The sequence below is a fragment of the Siphateles boraxobius genome, unplaced genomic scaffold (assembly GCF_051911475.1).
Source record: "Siphateles boraxobius isolate OS27281-9 unplaced genomic scaffold, OSU_SipBor_1 22, whole genome shotgun sequence".
NCBI classification, from domain to species: Eukaryota; Metazoa; Chordata; class Actinopteri; order Cypriniformes; family Leuciscidae; genus Siphateles; species Siphateles boraxobius.
Window position 1 is genome coordinate 26,608,092 of NW_027508833.1, and position 13,892 is coordinate 26,621,983.

Below are 13,892 nucleotides of genomic sequence, written 5' to 3' on the forward strand. Positions count from 1 at the left end.
AAGAGTATACTCTTTGAATATACTGTATATCTTTACGATAGTAGGTGACGTATTACGAATTAATGATAAAAGACAAAAACACCACGAATATTCTCGCACCGATATTAGTTTATTTATTGAAATTATGCCAGTATGTGGCGTGTTGTAAGTGAATCATTTCACTTACAAGGGGGGGACACCGAGTCAGTCACATCTGAAACTACACTTTATACAGATTAATGTTTCACACGCGATAAAAATCAGTCGGAGCATTGAATATTGATTTTAATTAATAAAATACGTGGCCTATTCGTAGCCCTGCAGGCAAGAAATTAAAGCCATGATCAGTCTTTTGCATGGAATCAGATTATACAAATAGGTACAAAAATGTAACCTATGTTAATACATTAAGTTTTTCCAAACAAGTTCAGTAGGCCTAAATAAAGCAAATGGCGCCCCCTGCTGTGTACATTACAAATCAAAATATCTTGACCAAAAAGCTGTCAATCAACAGGATTACATTAATGCACACTCACGTTTTCTACCATTGATTTTGTGTTAATTTGGGAGGCTGTATGTGTTTCTATTCTTGGATACAAAAAAAATCTACTCCAACACAATATAGCAGAGCTGTTTTCCCCTTTCATGCATCAGTTCTTCTTTCTATCTACCTCAAGGTGGTTGATGTCCCATGGCATTAAAATTAGCTAGTTTTAAAATAGTAAAGTAAAGTAAAGCTTTGTTGCTTGTTAATTACGCAGTTTTTTTGTCGTGTTGCATTCTTTTTCACCCTTCCTCCTTGTCTCTCGCTCTCTCTTGGAACTCACACATGGTTCCTGTAGTTTTTCCTATAAACAGGCATATGTACATTAATATTCAAAAACACACATAATTACCCATCCCTTTGCTCATACTTTCAAAAGAGAAGTGGCTGTCTGTGTCCTTTGTAATGTGTGATTTTATTTTATTTTTAAGTGCCACTGTAGATTGCTATTGTCATCAACCCTAAATGTGTTCTTATGGTCTCAACTTGGCCAGTTACTCTCATTTCATTTGCATTCGCATTCAACAGACAATAGCTACACATTTATATAACTCTTTCACTCCCTCTCTTTCATTGTCTTTCATGTATAGCTACCTATTGAACTACTATATATTTATAATAAAATAAAGCAAACTTGATTTGGATTGCAAACATTTTTATTTTCTAGAACGAAACCACAAAGAACATTAACATTTTTTAGTTTTTTGTTCTTTCGCTTTTGTTTTAAATCCTTTTTTCCCTTACTTTCAGAGAGAAATACTCTGGCAACACTTTAGGAGACACTGATTTGGATTTACAGAACATTGGTATAAGGCACAAACATGAACATGGTTCCCTTTGTCAAAGACTTAAACAAAATAAAATAAAAACAGTCCTCCTAATATGCTCCACTCCAGGAGGAAGGTAGCAAAACCAAATAAACAGAACAACACAGCTGTTCTCTCAGAAGAAATAATAATAATAATAAAAAATTAATGACACTGTTAAAACAGTGAAGTTGTTTCAGGTGACAAGTGGAAAATAACTGAATGAACATGATTTGTCAGATGCAAACAATAAAAACTAATCACAAACCCTGCTCAGTAACCATATACACTGGTTCCACTATGGTATACATTTAATCTCTACAAGTCCATATTTTGCATATGAATCTTAAGAGATTTTCACTTTGGATCTACAATCAAGCAATTAATAATATAACTGAGCAATAATACAAGAGTACCACAAGTGGTTTGTGCAATATTTTAGAGACTGTCATTATTTTCCTTCCATAAAACAAAAACTAAAGCATATAAAACAGATTAGGATGGTTTCTTATAAAGTATTTAACAACAGATGATTTCAAAAAGCTCTTTCTGCGCTATACATTCATCTTTGTAGGCTGTACCGTAAATGTACTACAGACCTCATAAATGTAAACAAAGAAAAAAAATTGTGTAACACTGATTTACTTCTATAGATATATACAATCTGGCTGAAAAAAGAACAAAACAAAAACTTTGACAAATGAAAAAAAGTACTATTTGGTCAAGGATTTGAATAACCAAATTTATCAACAGTAACCCTTGAGTTTTATTTATGGCTTTGAGCTAAAGGACAAGCACACGCACGCACACACACACAAACCTGACAAAACACCTGCCAGATACACATGTTTTGCACATACAAAGGAAACTAATTCCATTATACATGCAAACAACTTGACAAGTACCTAATGCAGCTTAAATTTGATGTTTGTGCAACAAATACATGTAAATAATGATTAAACAGATATTCCAATACAAATCACCAGAATTTTATGGCATTCTGCTATTCTACAGAAAACCAGAGACTTCATTTACACCAAAATAATGACTGACATCTGTTTGAGATGACTATGAGGCGTTCCGATTAATGAGACTACAGACTAAACAATAAACGGTCAAAATAAAAAAAGTAAACTGATAATGCCTTTTAAAAAGATTAACATAAAATATGAAAACAAAGAAACTATAAAATAAAATGTATTAAAATACAACAATACCACAATGACCAATGTATAATTAAACACTGAACATGAATATAACAGTCTGGTAAACATAAGCATCAGCTGGTTGTGATGATCTTTGTGTGTGATCTTGAATTACCTGCTAAATAAGTGCACGTGTTTGGCTTTGACACTGGACAGTCCGACGTTACAAAAGACAAACGTTGCATACAACCTACCGGCCAAAACAGCAGAGTTTACAAATTAAAGTGCTAGACACCAATACCAAAGCGCTCTTGCTGACAGTATGGTTAGTTTTAAACTCTGTGCTCTGCCTGTTCTCCCGAGTAAATGCAAGACCATATTAGTGGAACATTCTCTTAACAATATTGAATAAATTCCCTTCATATATTTTTAGGCATAGACAAAAATCAACCTTAATAGCATCCCAACACATTTTTTTTTAGATCTGCAAGAATCTGCATCACTTTTAAGCTTTCTATATCAACCAGAGTCCAGTATGAAGTGGTTTGTGGTCCAGAATCCTGCAGGTAAGAGATCACCAGCGACCACTGACACTTGCCATGTCTGAGTGGAATTGGCGCGACAGACGACCGCTGGCCCCGCCTTCTAAGAAGGAGGAGTGAATGTTGGGCATGTCAAAAAGCTTCCTCCTGCTCTTATTCAGCTCTGAGGAGACATTCAAATATGATCAGTAATCCATCAAGTAAACACAAACAAAACACATTAGGTAGCTACACTAGGACAGTCACAGGACAACACACATTACACCAAGAAGTAAATGATTGACTTTCTTTTTTTAAGGGGACCATATTAGTCTGAGGTGTCCCCAGAATGTGTCTGTGAAGTTTCAACTCAAAATATCCCACAGATCGTTTATTACACCATGTTGAAAATGCTCATTTTTGAGTGTATTAAAGTGAAAGCAGCGTGATATACAGTACTTACAGCTATATGCTGTTAATATGAATCAAACAACAAAAGAAAATCACTCACTGCTCTTGATTTAATTAACTTTAGTAGCTTTAATAAGAACACATTTCTTTCTTGAATGCTGCTGTTAAATGCTCTGCGAGGAGATAAACATGGCGGACTGTGTACAGCTCACTCAGGGCGGGGTCTATGCTAATAGGGCAGAGTGTGTCAGGGTGGGGCCTAAGCATTTGTGATGTCATAAAAGCTACAATCTGCAAACGGCTTGTTCAGAGACACTGCTTATGATTTATGGGGATTAAAAAAAGAGGAGAGGCTGGATTTTTACAATTATATGGTAGTTGTGTACACACACTGCCGACACACATTTATGTTCAAACATCATGTAAAAGTGGATTTTGCATAATGATTATTAACCTATTATTAATAGGTCTCCTTTAAAAGTTTATTTATTACTTAAAATGCTGTCTAGGTAGGTAGCTAAATATGTTTGGAGCAAAGATACTAAATAGGGTTCCAATTTCATCTACACTATGAATCTATGACAGATTTTTTTTTTCTTGGTTAACAATTATCTTATAACAGACACTGCAAATATGACAACATACATACATGTACAACATAACTCATATATATATGCACGCACGCACGCACACACACACTATATATATATATAATATATATTTACGTATATACACTCCGGAAAAAAGAAACGTCCCTTTTTCAGGATACTGTATTTTAAAGATAATTTTGTATAATCCAAATAATAAAGAAGTGTGAAGTCCGCACACTGAAAATTACTGCTCCAAAAGAATTTATTAAAAGGCAACGTTTTGACCCTCAGGTCTTCATCAGGCACCCAATCTGGGTGTTTGGGATGTGCACACCAGTTTTGTATTTTTGATAATCCAAATAATGCCATAGTTCTGCTGCAGGGAGGCATGAAGACTGCAGATAAACTACAATGTCTACAATGTCCGTTATGTAAGACGCCTAACACCATGTCCTAATCAGGCTGAAAGCAACAATGGATAATTCACCTCAGATCCTGAAAATAAATTTAAGTAAATAAGAACGTTCAAACTGTGACCTCAATGCGAACAAATGTTTTTGTTTCGGTCACACAGCATGTATTTTTAATAAATTGATTTAATAAAATCATAAATATTACACAATTGTATATTGTATTTATCCTCTGCGTTTGCAGAGAGAGCCCGCCCACATGCTCTTCTGATTGGCTGTGGCCCCCAGACATGTTTGAGAAGTAGCAAGTGGCTTTTATCGGGTTATTGTGGTAAACCAGTCTGTTGTGTAATCCTATTCTTTCCACATCCTTTATTTTGGTTTTTCCTTTTTTTCCTCCTTTGATCTGTAGCTTAGACACAAACACAAAGTTGACTGACCTGAGATCGCCAGGATCATTTTCCTGCGAGCACCAAATGTTGTGATTCCCAGTTCCTTCAGGTCTGGATCCGTTAATGTAACAAAAGTTTGAAGATCAATCTATCAGACAACAACACAGAGACGTACACGTATAAATGTGCATTTACAAAAGGCAGAGAATATATACACTAATCCACATTCGTTCATTATTTTTGCACGTGCAAGGAGAACTTTTATTTCCAATTAGATTAAAAATGGTTAACGGAAGAAGTAGGAAGAAGACAAATAATCAAGGCAACTTTTCTACACTGTTTCACTAAATAAACACAAAGTATAATTTACATTTAAATATGTTTTCCCTAAAACATATTAATATAAATATGAATATAGTTTGAGTAATGATGCAAACTTGAGTAATGAAATGACCTCCTGCTGTTGGAAGACGTCTGTATATTTTCCGAGACCGAGTTTGCTGAAGAGCTCTGGGAGATCTGTTCCTTTGAGAGAGGAGCTGAGAGAGCAGCCATTACTGCCAGACATAGAGATACTGTCCATATAATTACTGCTGCTGAGATACTGCTCACCTACTGACCCAAACACACAGGTAAAAGACAGAACAAGTGAGTAGGCAGTCAAGTTTAGAAGAAAGTTTAATGAGTACAAAATCTTTAGTCTTACCAGATTTGTTCTTGATTCTCTTTGGGCTGCTGATAGCAGGGGAAAATTCTGAATTTCCTGACAGTCCGTTCCCATTGATGTTAACATTCCCATTCAAATCCCCCCAATTTTCGGATTTGCTGTCATTCCTCAAACCCTCCTGGCTCCCAGACAGTGACACAGAGAGATGAGGGTCCTGGAAAACACACAAAAAAGCAACTTTGAAAATAAATATATATTTCATTAAATTTTGAAGAGATAATTATCAGAAACCTTTAGATGTAGCTTAATTTAAGCTGAACTGAATTGCGACTGCATGTGATTGTGCACCGGTGAGTTTGTACCTCATACGTTGTGCTCATGCTGGGTTTATATGGCACATGGTGTGCCCTGCGCAGCTCTTTCATGCCCTCAGCTGGCATTGATTTAGAGAAGCCCAATCCACTCCAGGTATCTGTGGGTGTTCGAATCTCTGTCACAACAGGCTTCTTCAGCATGGCTGTACAAAGCAACACAACTGTTTATCAACAACCTAACCAGTGATCTGATATTCAGATGTAATTTATGTACATTTTCACATTTAGATGTTAAATTAAGAGATTAAGTCTTTACTCACCTTTAGTGGCCAGTAGCTTCTTTTTCTCATAGTCATAAGCCTGAAAAACATTCAAACACAAGGACCGTGTGAATATTTTTAGTTTTTGTACACTTGTATATGAGTATAGTGTGTGTGTGTGTGTGTGTGTGTGTGTGTGTGTGTGTGTGTGTGTGTGTGTGTGTGTGTGTGTGTGTGTGTGTGTGTGTAAACCTGCATATGTGGTCCAAGTCGTCTTTCTGCAGCTCTCTCACTTCCTGGTGCCCTTTTATCAGCCACTGGACTCTCACAATCAGAATCGGCCAACACACACTCAACACTGCACATGCAAACAAAATTTAAGCTGCACTTCATAGCTGCAGTGTAACCTTGTTCAATAAACGTTTTATATTAACAGAATTGTCATCATAATCCAAGCTCATTTTATGACTGAACATACTGGAGAAGTGAGTTCTTGGTTCGCTGCAGAAGTTCCATCGTATGCCGTTTCCCTGACGACACCGAGGCCAGCATCTGCTTCAGCTCACTCCCATTGGCCGAGTGAGACGGACTTCTGGGCATGCCCACTTCAACAAACGTATCTGAGCCTGATAGAAACATACAGTACATACACACACAAATAGTGAATATTATAATGAATCAATACTGTACACAGTGAACCAAGGGTCCAAAAAATGCTAAACAAACAGACAGACAGACAGACAGACAGACAGACAGACAGACAGACAGATATACAGACAGACAGATATACAGACAGACAGATATACAGACAGATATACAGACAGACAGACAGATAAAGATTGTGTTCTGTACCTTCATCTGTAGATTTATTGGAAATGGATTCTGATTGGGTGTGTCCAATGACTTCCTGGGCCGTGTCACAGTGTGCAGGGTTCAGTGATACAGATGAGATTCGGCTATACACAGAATTTGCGAGCTGCAACATAAAGCATCCAGCAAAAACATACACAGGAATCATAGTGAGTTTAAAACAAAACAGATGCACACATAGTAACTTTAATAAAGAGAAGTTCCTCACATGTCCGTTGAGATGTTCTGCACTGGCTGGTTTGTGTATTGGTGCTAGTCCAGGTGGAGGGGACGGTGTGTGAGCGTGTGCTTGATTCTGGACCCCAGAGAGCAGAAGACCACTGAGAGTCGTCTGAGACACTGACTGCAGCATCAAGTCTGTGGAAAACCCTGAGCAAGGGACAGTGAGAGAGGGTTATATAATAATCATAAATAATATAATGAGGTTTACAAGAGCCTGCACTCTCACCTGATGTGTTAGTTGTTGAACTAAGGGCACTGGCCCATAGTGAAGCAGTGTGACCCGGAGCATGTGAATGTGTGTGAGCCGATGTGTGTGAGTGGGTGTGAGCAGATGTATGAATGTGTTGCGTGTTGTTCACTGCTCCTTTCTGAATGCTCAACACAGAGCCGTGTCCATTAAGAACACAGTTTGGGTTTGGGGAACCATTAGAAATGGGGCTGACAGACCTTAGAATACCAGCTGAAGAAATAGAGACAGAAGAAAGAGTGAAACGTAAATATCAAAGGTATTAGCAATCACAATCACACATATTTTAGTGCATAACGTGTATACAGTTCCATTATTATTAATTTATCTCCAATGCAACTTTCAACTGAGGGACAGCACAAGCAATTTCAGGAGACAACAATAGATTATTAGCATACTAGATGGACCTGCCTGAAAAACAACTTTATAGCATGATTTAGCTAAAGAATCTAAATTCACAATTCCATTGTTATCAGATTTTATTACTGATTTTATAAACAATCTTCAAACATTAGCATGTTGCTAAACTAATTATTTGATACTCTAATGAGCACAAAAAACACAGACAAATGTTGAGTGAAATAGTACATTTTAGATAAAACAAACAAAAAAATATATATATTATAAATACATAAATTATATTCTTAATATATATATATATATTTTTTTTTTTTTTTTTTCAACATTAACTACAACCCATTTGACTTGTTAAATAATCTTTGATATATATTCTGGCATTGTCTTATCCATAAATTACACAAGTGATGTTTGAACATGTGAACACAGTTTAACCTACCATGTTATAAAAGTTATCAAGGTAGACAGCTTGCTAGGTTTTGAAACAAAGCTATTGTTACGAGCATGATTGTTAACTTAATTACTATTATCATACTGATCCTAAATGTAACAGTACTCTAAACATGCACAACTAAGTCCGAGTCTTGAGAAAAACAACAGAGGGGACTGTTTTAAGTCACACAAATAGTGTATGAGTGAATGTGGAACACAGGAAAACACACACACACACACACACACACACACACACACACACACACACACACACACACACACACACACACACACACACACACACACACACACACACACACACACACACACACACACACACACACACACACACACACACACACACACAGCTGTAGCTAATTATGAAGCTGTTTGGCAGCGTAAGATGTAATCTGCGAACACAGACAGTAGTAATTATAGTGACTGCAGAGCTAAAGCAGGACTGTGTATGATGTATTAATACAAACAGACCTTGCTTAGAATACACATTCAAGGAATTACTTTTAGATCATAAATGTACCTTACACTGTGGTTAAGTCATTATATATATATATATACACACACACACACACACACATTAACTACATTACCCAGAGTTCTAAGCCTCAGTTCAGCTGAAGCTAGCGTGTCGAGTCCAATTGAGCCAATCAGGGGAGGGGAGGCTGGAGCTTGTCCGTTAATAGTGACATGGTTGAAAGAAGAGGGCACACTGCTGGACTCCAGCCCCAACAGGATCTTGCGCACCTCATACATACTCCCAGCATTCCTTTCCACGCTCTTCACTATCACAGACTGAGAGGAAAACCTGTAGTCAGCAACAGAAGCTTAATGTACCACATATACGCAAAAGAACTGGGCTTTTGTTACCTTGCTGGGTTGTTTCGGTTTCGGTTTAATACTGATGAAGACATCTAGCTGCTCCATAAGTGTAGTAACGACCTGAGATGCCACCTCCATCTCCTCCTTAATGTCAAACAGCAGCACCAACGGCAGACAACCCTAAAATATAAACAAGCATTCATATACGCTTACAAATCAATTCTGAAAAATCACAACCTTTTATCTTATTAACTTACTCAGCCTAATTATATAATGGGTTTCCTTAAATAAATGTACTGGTTAAACTCAACCAAAATTTTATTTATTTATTTATTTATAATTATTATAATAAATATAATGTATTTATTTATAATTATAATTATTTTACCACATATTTTTTCAATAGTAGTTTATAAAGGCAAAAATCAAGGTTATGATGAGGCACATACAATAGAAGTGAATATAAAAGGTCGATATAACTTTACACAGAAATGGTTAGTAAGTGATTTTATCACAGTAAAATTATGTTTATATTCATATTGTTCACATCTTGTGGCTGTACTATTAAGCAGGGAGTATTTTAACGTTTATGATTGGCCCCCATTCACTTCCATCATAAGTACCTCACTGTATCTAAGAGAGACAAGTGGAATTTTTTTGTTTTTAAAGTTTAACTTTTAAAACCGGACCTTTCCTTCAAGATGGATTAGCAGTGTTGCTATTGTTACATAAAACTACAACTAAAACTATTAAAAATCTTTTTTTGTTAACTGAAATGTGTCTGAAATAAAATAAAATAAAGATATTAAAACTTAAAGCTGCAGTCCGAAGTTTTTCCTCTTTGTCGCCATCTCTGTTCTAAATCTGCAATTGCAGTTATTCGCAGAATTATCAACTTTACGTGGGTTGTGCCTCAGCACGGCACATTCCCGGATGAATCCAATGTTTTGAGGAGAATGTGCGGCTGTCAGTCACCGCGCCGGTGTGGACACGGTCATTCGGAATCACAGATTCTACTTTTTGGAAGTATGACCAACATTAGAATGTTCACCGGAAAATGTCATATGAACAAGTAATTAACATCCAGTTTTGTTCTGACCAACTAAGGGAAAAAAAGGCAAAATCACAGCAAACCCTGCAAATTATACTTTGTTCTCAAGTTGTTAATGTTAACAACAGTTGCAGTCTCTTTTTTCAGTAGCCACTCCGAAGTCCAAAGTCTTTTGCATTTTACTACGGGTGAATCTCCAGTTGTCACGGGTGATTGTCGTTTGAACCTTTCTGGATCTGCCATCAAATTTATAAGTTTAATTATATCAAGTACTGTGAGAAAAGGCTATAAATCTCCACCTCCAACATCCTCACAGGCAGTGTAGCCTACCAGCCGAGACACCTTCTTTATGTGTACAGATGTGACGTAATGACGCAAAGACGTGCTCGAATTTCCCGCAGAAATCCACCAGTACCACTGGAATTGAAAACACTATTACAAACTTACCGTTTTGAATCGAGCTAAGGCAAGCAGATAGTTTTGAACACTGGCTGGTTATGTAATTGCTCAAAAATGTATTTTGGATAATTTTTTACACAAAACAGTCACAGACTGCCGCTTTAAATTTAAAAGGAAATTAGAACTGTTGTCTTTTCAACTAACCGAAATAAAATAAGGTTAATTTGAAGTACTAAAATGACAAAAAAAGAAATAAAAATACACTTAAGCTAAGTAGAAATATATTACAAAATTGATAAAAAAACAAGCACATAACAAAATTTATATAAAAATAAAAGCTAATTCATATTATACTAAAATAACATAGCTGATTAGTCAACTAGTTCTTCAGGCAATCCACTGATTGATTTTGAAAATATGTAGTTTTGCACATATACTTATAATTAGACCTCAAAGATTAAATTATAGTTTGAAATGGCAGCGTGGCTAAATCTGCATTTCCTGTTTTGAAAAAATCTGGCAAGAGTTTTGAAATCCCTCTGGTCGGGCACGTTGCTAAAGCCTCGAAGTCTTCATCCAGCCCGGCATGAGTCTCATCATCTGTCAGTACTCTCATCCAAACATCTCTCTCAATGTCATCTCTTTCAACATAACATGTGTTCTGTTACGCAGACTGGCCACAAATATGGAGGGAGATATTAAATTAAAGAGCAGACAGAATAGAAAAAAGACAAATACCATTAGCTGCTGTCTAGCCGCACATACGCCATCAATGCTGCCCTGTATGTAGACGGCAGAGCGGCTAGTGTGCGTGTTGTGAGGGTTGAGCTCGGGGAAGTGAATATTGGCACCAGTGCGCTGGAAAATATGCTTAACATTGGCTCCGTTGCGGCCCAAAAGAAAGTGGTGGTGCTGGGGAGCGATGTCCAGTTGTGTGCTGACCAGCACTGAGCCGGCCAAAGACCCAGCGAGGTGCTCCAATAGCAAAGCTGTACCGCGCTGAAACACACAATCATGTTAGCAGAACACACAAGATATAGATCTGCAGTCACACAAACTCACACAGGGATGCCATTATATAAGCTTACACGTACTCACACTAATAAAACTGTCACCCATCTCTTGTAATGTCCTATATTATGTGGTGGAGGCTGCGGTTTTCAGTTTAATTTCTACCAGCTCGACTCGAAAACTAAATCTCTCCATTTCATGAAATGACCTAGTTTCATTCCTTCTCCTACTCAAGAGCTCGCTCATTTCATTTCTGCTAATGAATGCCACTTCAGTAGGAGGTTTTGGGTCAACTATGTGCAATTTTAGGGGTTTACTTTCACTAATAAATTCAGATTTTACCATTTTATTTTTTGACATAGGAAGGTCATCATGTAAAAACTGTTTTTTACCATGCCTTTACCATTTATTTTAGTCAATTTGAAATGGTTTTAATATTATCGTTCAAATGTTTGGGGTCACTTAGATTAAAAAAGAAAGAAAGTAATTAATACTTTAAGTCAGCAAGAATGCATTAAACTGATCAAACATTCTACACTCTACTTCCTCATTGTTACAAAAGTTTTTTGTTCTTCAAAGAATCATCAAAATATATGCATCAGTTTCCATAAATACGTTAAGCAGCACAACTGTTTTCAACATTGATAATAATAAATGTGTCTTTAGCATCAAGTCACCATATTAGAATGATTTCTGAAGGATCATGAAACACTGAAGACTGTAATAATGCTGAAAATTCAGCTTTGTCATCACAGGAATAAATTATATTTAAATATATATTCAAATAGAAAACAGTCATTTTAAATTGTAATAATATTCCACGTTATTAGTGTTTTACTGTATTTTTTGGATTAAATAAACAGCCTTGGTGAGCATAAGAAACTTAATTCAGAAACATTAAAAAAATCATGCTAACCCCAAACCTTTGAACAATATTGTATGTATAAAGTTAATAGTTCATATTTTCACCCTTGTTTATATATATATATATATATATATATATATATATATATAATTAATTATAATAAAATAGATTAAATAAAATCTCTTTCAATAGCAGCATTCATTTGTATGTCTATCACTTCATGCCTCACCTTAACACCACTGGCATTGTTCTGGTTGCCACGGACGATGGCAGTGTTGCCATAGAGACGGGAGGGTGCTTTGAAGGAGATGGAGACATTGTAAGTGTGGGAGATATGCTGAACTACAGGAGAGCTACAGTCCACATGCTGCACCACCCCACTGCATTCAAACATCAGCATCAACGGCAACAGCTCCTACAGAGAGGATGGGGAAGAGTGATGCTTTTGACTAGAAAATAACAGACGGTTTGAAGACAACACACAACAAGAAGTTATGACATTTTTAACCACTAGGATGCAGCACATAAAGCCCCTAATCTATGATTGGCCATTCAAACTGGGCCACAAGGGGTCGATAGAGCATAACATTAGGAAGGAAAAACAGTGTATTTAGGGCTCTCCAGGTTAATGTGTTAAAAGTTATTAATCAAATTGCAGTCTGGTTATATGCACTTAAAAATACATATAATTTAAAGTGAAAGGGTTTCTCTTCAGGTTTTTACATATAATAGTGGGTAGAAAAAAAGATATGTCAATTTAAGATTATATATTTTAAATTGTTTAGGATTTAGACCAATCACAAACAAAAAACAATTATTTATTGTAATTAGACATTGTTTTTTATAATGTAATCCTTGCTACATTATAAATGGGCCTACATCATATAATATGGATCATTATATATGGGGTTCAGTGGCATCAAAAAGTTTTGAAACACCTGGCCTGCACATAGTGACAAGTGACCATAAAAGAAAAGAAGAAAGCAAGCTCATAAACTAAGTCTCACCCGTATTTTAACTCGCGCTGCCTCAACACCAGTCAGCTGCCCCGCAATCGACACCTGACAGAAAAAGAAGGGGACAAAGAGACGATTGTTCTTCACGATTTTTTTTCATAATATGTGCAGCTGTTTATTCCTTTCTCTCATCCTGTAAGATTTTTTATTTAAATAGGATGCAATTTCACGTCCAGAAACTTGATTTATTACCAATCGAAACATTAAAATAGGAGTATGTGTGTGGCAGTCAGCCAGTCTAAAAAACCTTAATTAAACGTCCTGCTGTTTTTTTCCCATCATTTCATCCTGACGACCACACGTTTAATCAAGGCCTGTAAGAATTAATCCCGGTTTGGAACGAGGTGATCGGCCCAGTTCAGAGAGTCCATCTGGTTTGGCTCTGAAGTCAGTGTTTGTGCATGCGTGCGCTTGTATACGCTACTAACATTCCAAACTGTCTGCACGCCTCTCAGACCACTCAGCAGTCTATTTAAACCTGACAGCCATCCAACAGCCAATCAGATCCATCTTACTCCAAACCGTTCTCATCCTCCGGCCAATACA

At 36.6% G+C, this 13,892-nt stretch overlaps 1 protein-coding gene across 4 annotated transcripts in view; it reads right to left on the reverse strand.

The window, feature by feature from the left end:
- Positions 1 to 1,161: 1,161 nt before the first annotated feature.
- bicc1a (BicC family RNA binding protein 1a) overlaps positions 1,162 to 13,892 on the reverse strand; it is a 34,289-nt gene continuing 21,558 nt past the window's right edge. The window contains exons 6-21 of one of the 4 annotated variants that reach the window (XM_077239367.1): positions 13,338 to 13,391; positions 12,560 to 12,745; positions 11,193 to 11,453; positions 9,053 to 9,184; positions 8,776 to 8,977; positions 7,358 to 7,591; positions 7,118 to 7,278; positions 6,892 to 7,015; positions 6,518 to 6,665; positions 6,292 to 6,397; positions 6,100 to 6,139; positions 5,828 to 5,982; positions 5,505 to 5,679; positions 5,253 to 5,410; positions 4,847 to 4,946; positions 1,162 to 3,179 (exon numbers count right to left, since the gene is read on the reverse strand). In XM_077239367.1, the coding sequence (XP_077095482.1) occupies positions 3,049 to 3,179; positions 4,847 to 4,946; positions 5,253 to 5,410; positions 5,505 to 5,679; positions 5,828 to 5,982; positions 6,100 to 6,139; positions 6,292 to 6,397; positions 6,518 to 6,665; positions 6,892 to 7,015; positions 7,118 to 7,278; positions 7,358 to 7,591; positions 8,776 to 8,977; positions 9,053 to 9,184; positions 11,193 to 11,453; positions 12,560 to 12,745; positions 13,338 to 13,391 (2,367 nt within the window). In that variant the 3' untranslated portion in view covers positions 1,162 to 3,048. Of the gene's footprint in view, positions 3,180 to 4,725; positions 4,947 to 5,252; positions 5,414 to 5,504; positions 5,680 to 5,827; positions 5,983 to 6,099; positions 6,140 to 6,291; positions 6,398 to 6,517; positions 6,666 to 6,891; positions 7,016 to 7,117; positions 7,279 to 7,357; positions 7,592 to 8,775; positions 8,978 to 9,052; positions 9,185 to 11,192; positions 11,454 to 12,559; positions 12,746 to 13,337; positions 13,392 to 13,892 lie in introns of those variants that run through there. The other 3 variants (XM_077239368.1, XM_077239366.1, XM_077239369.1) reach the window with 3 other exon arrangements.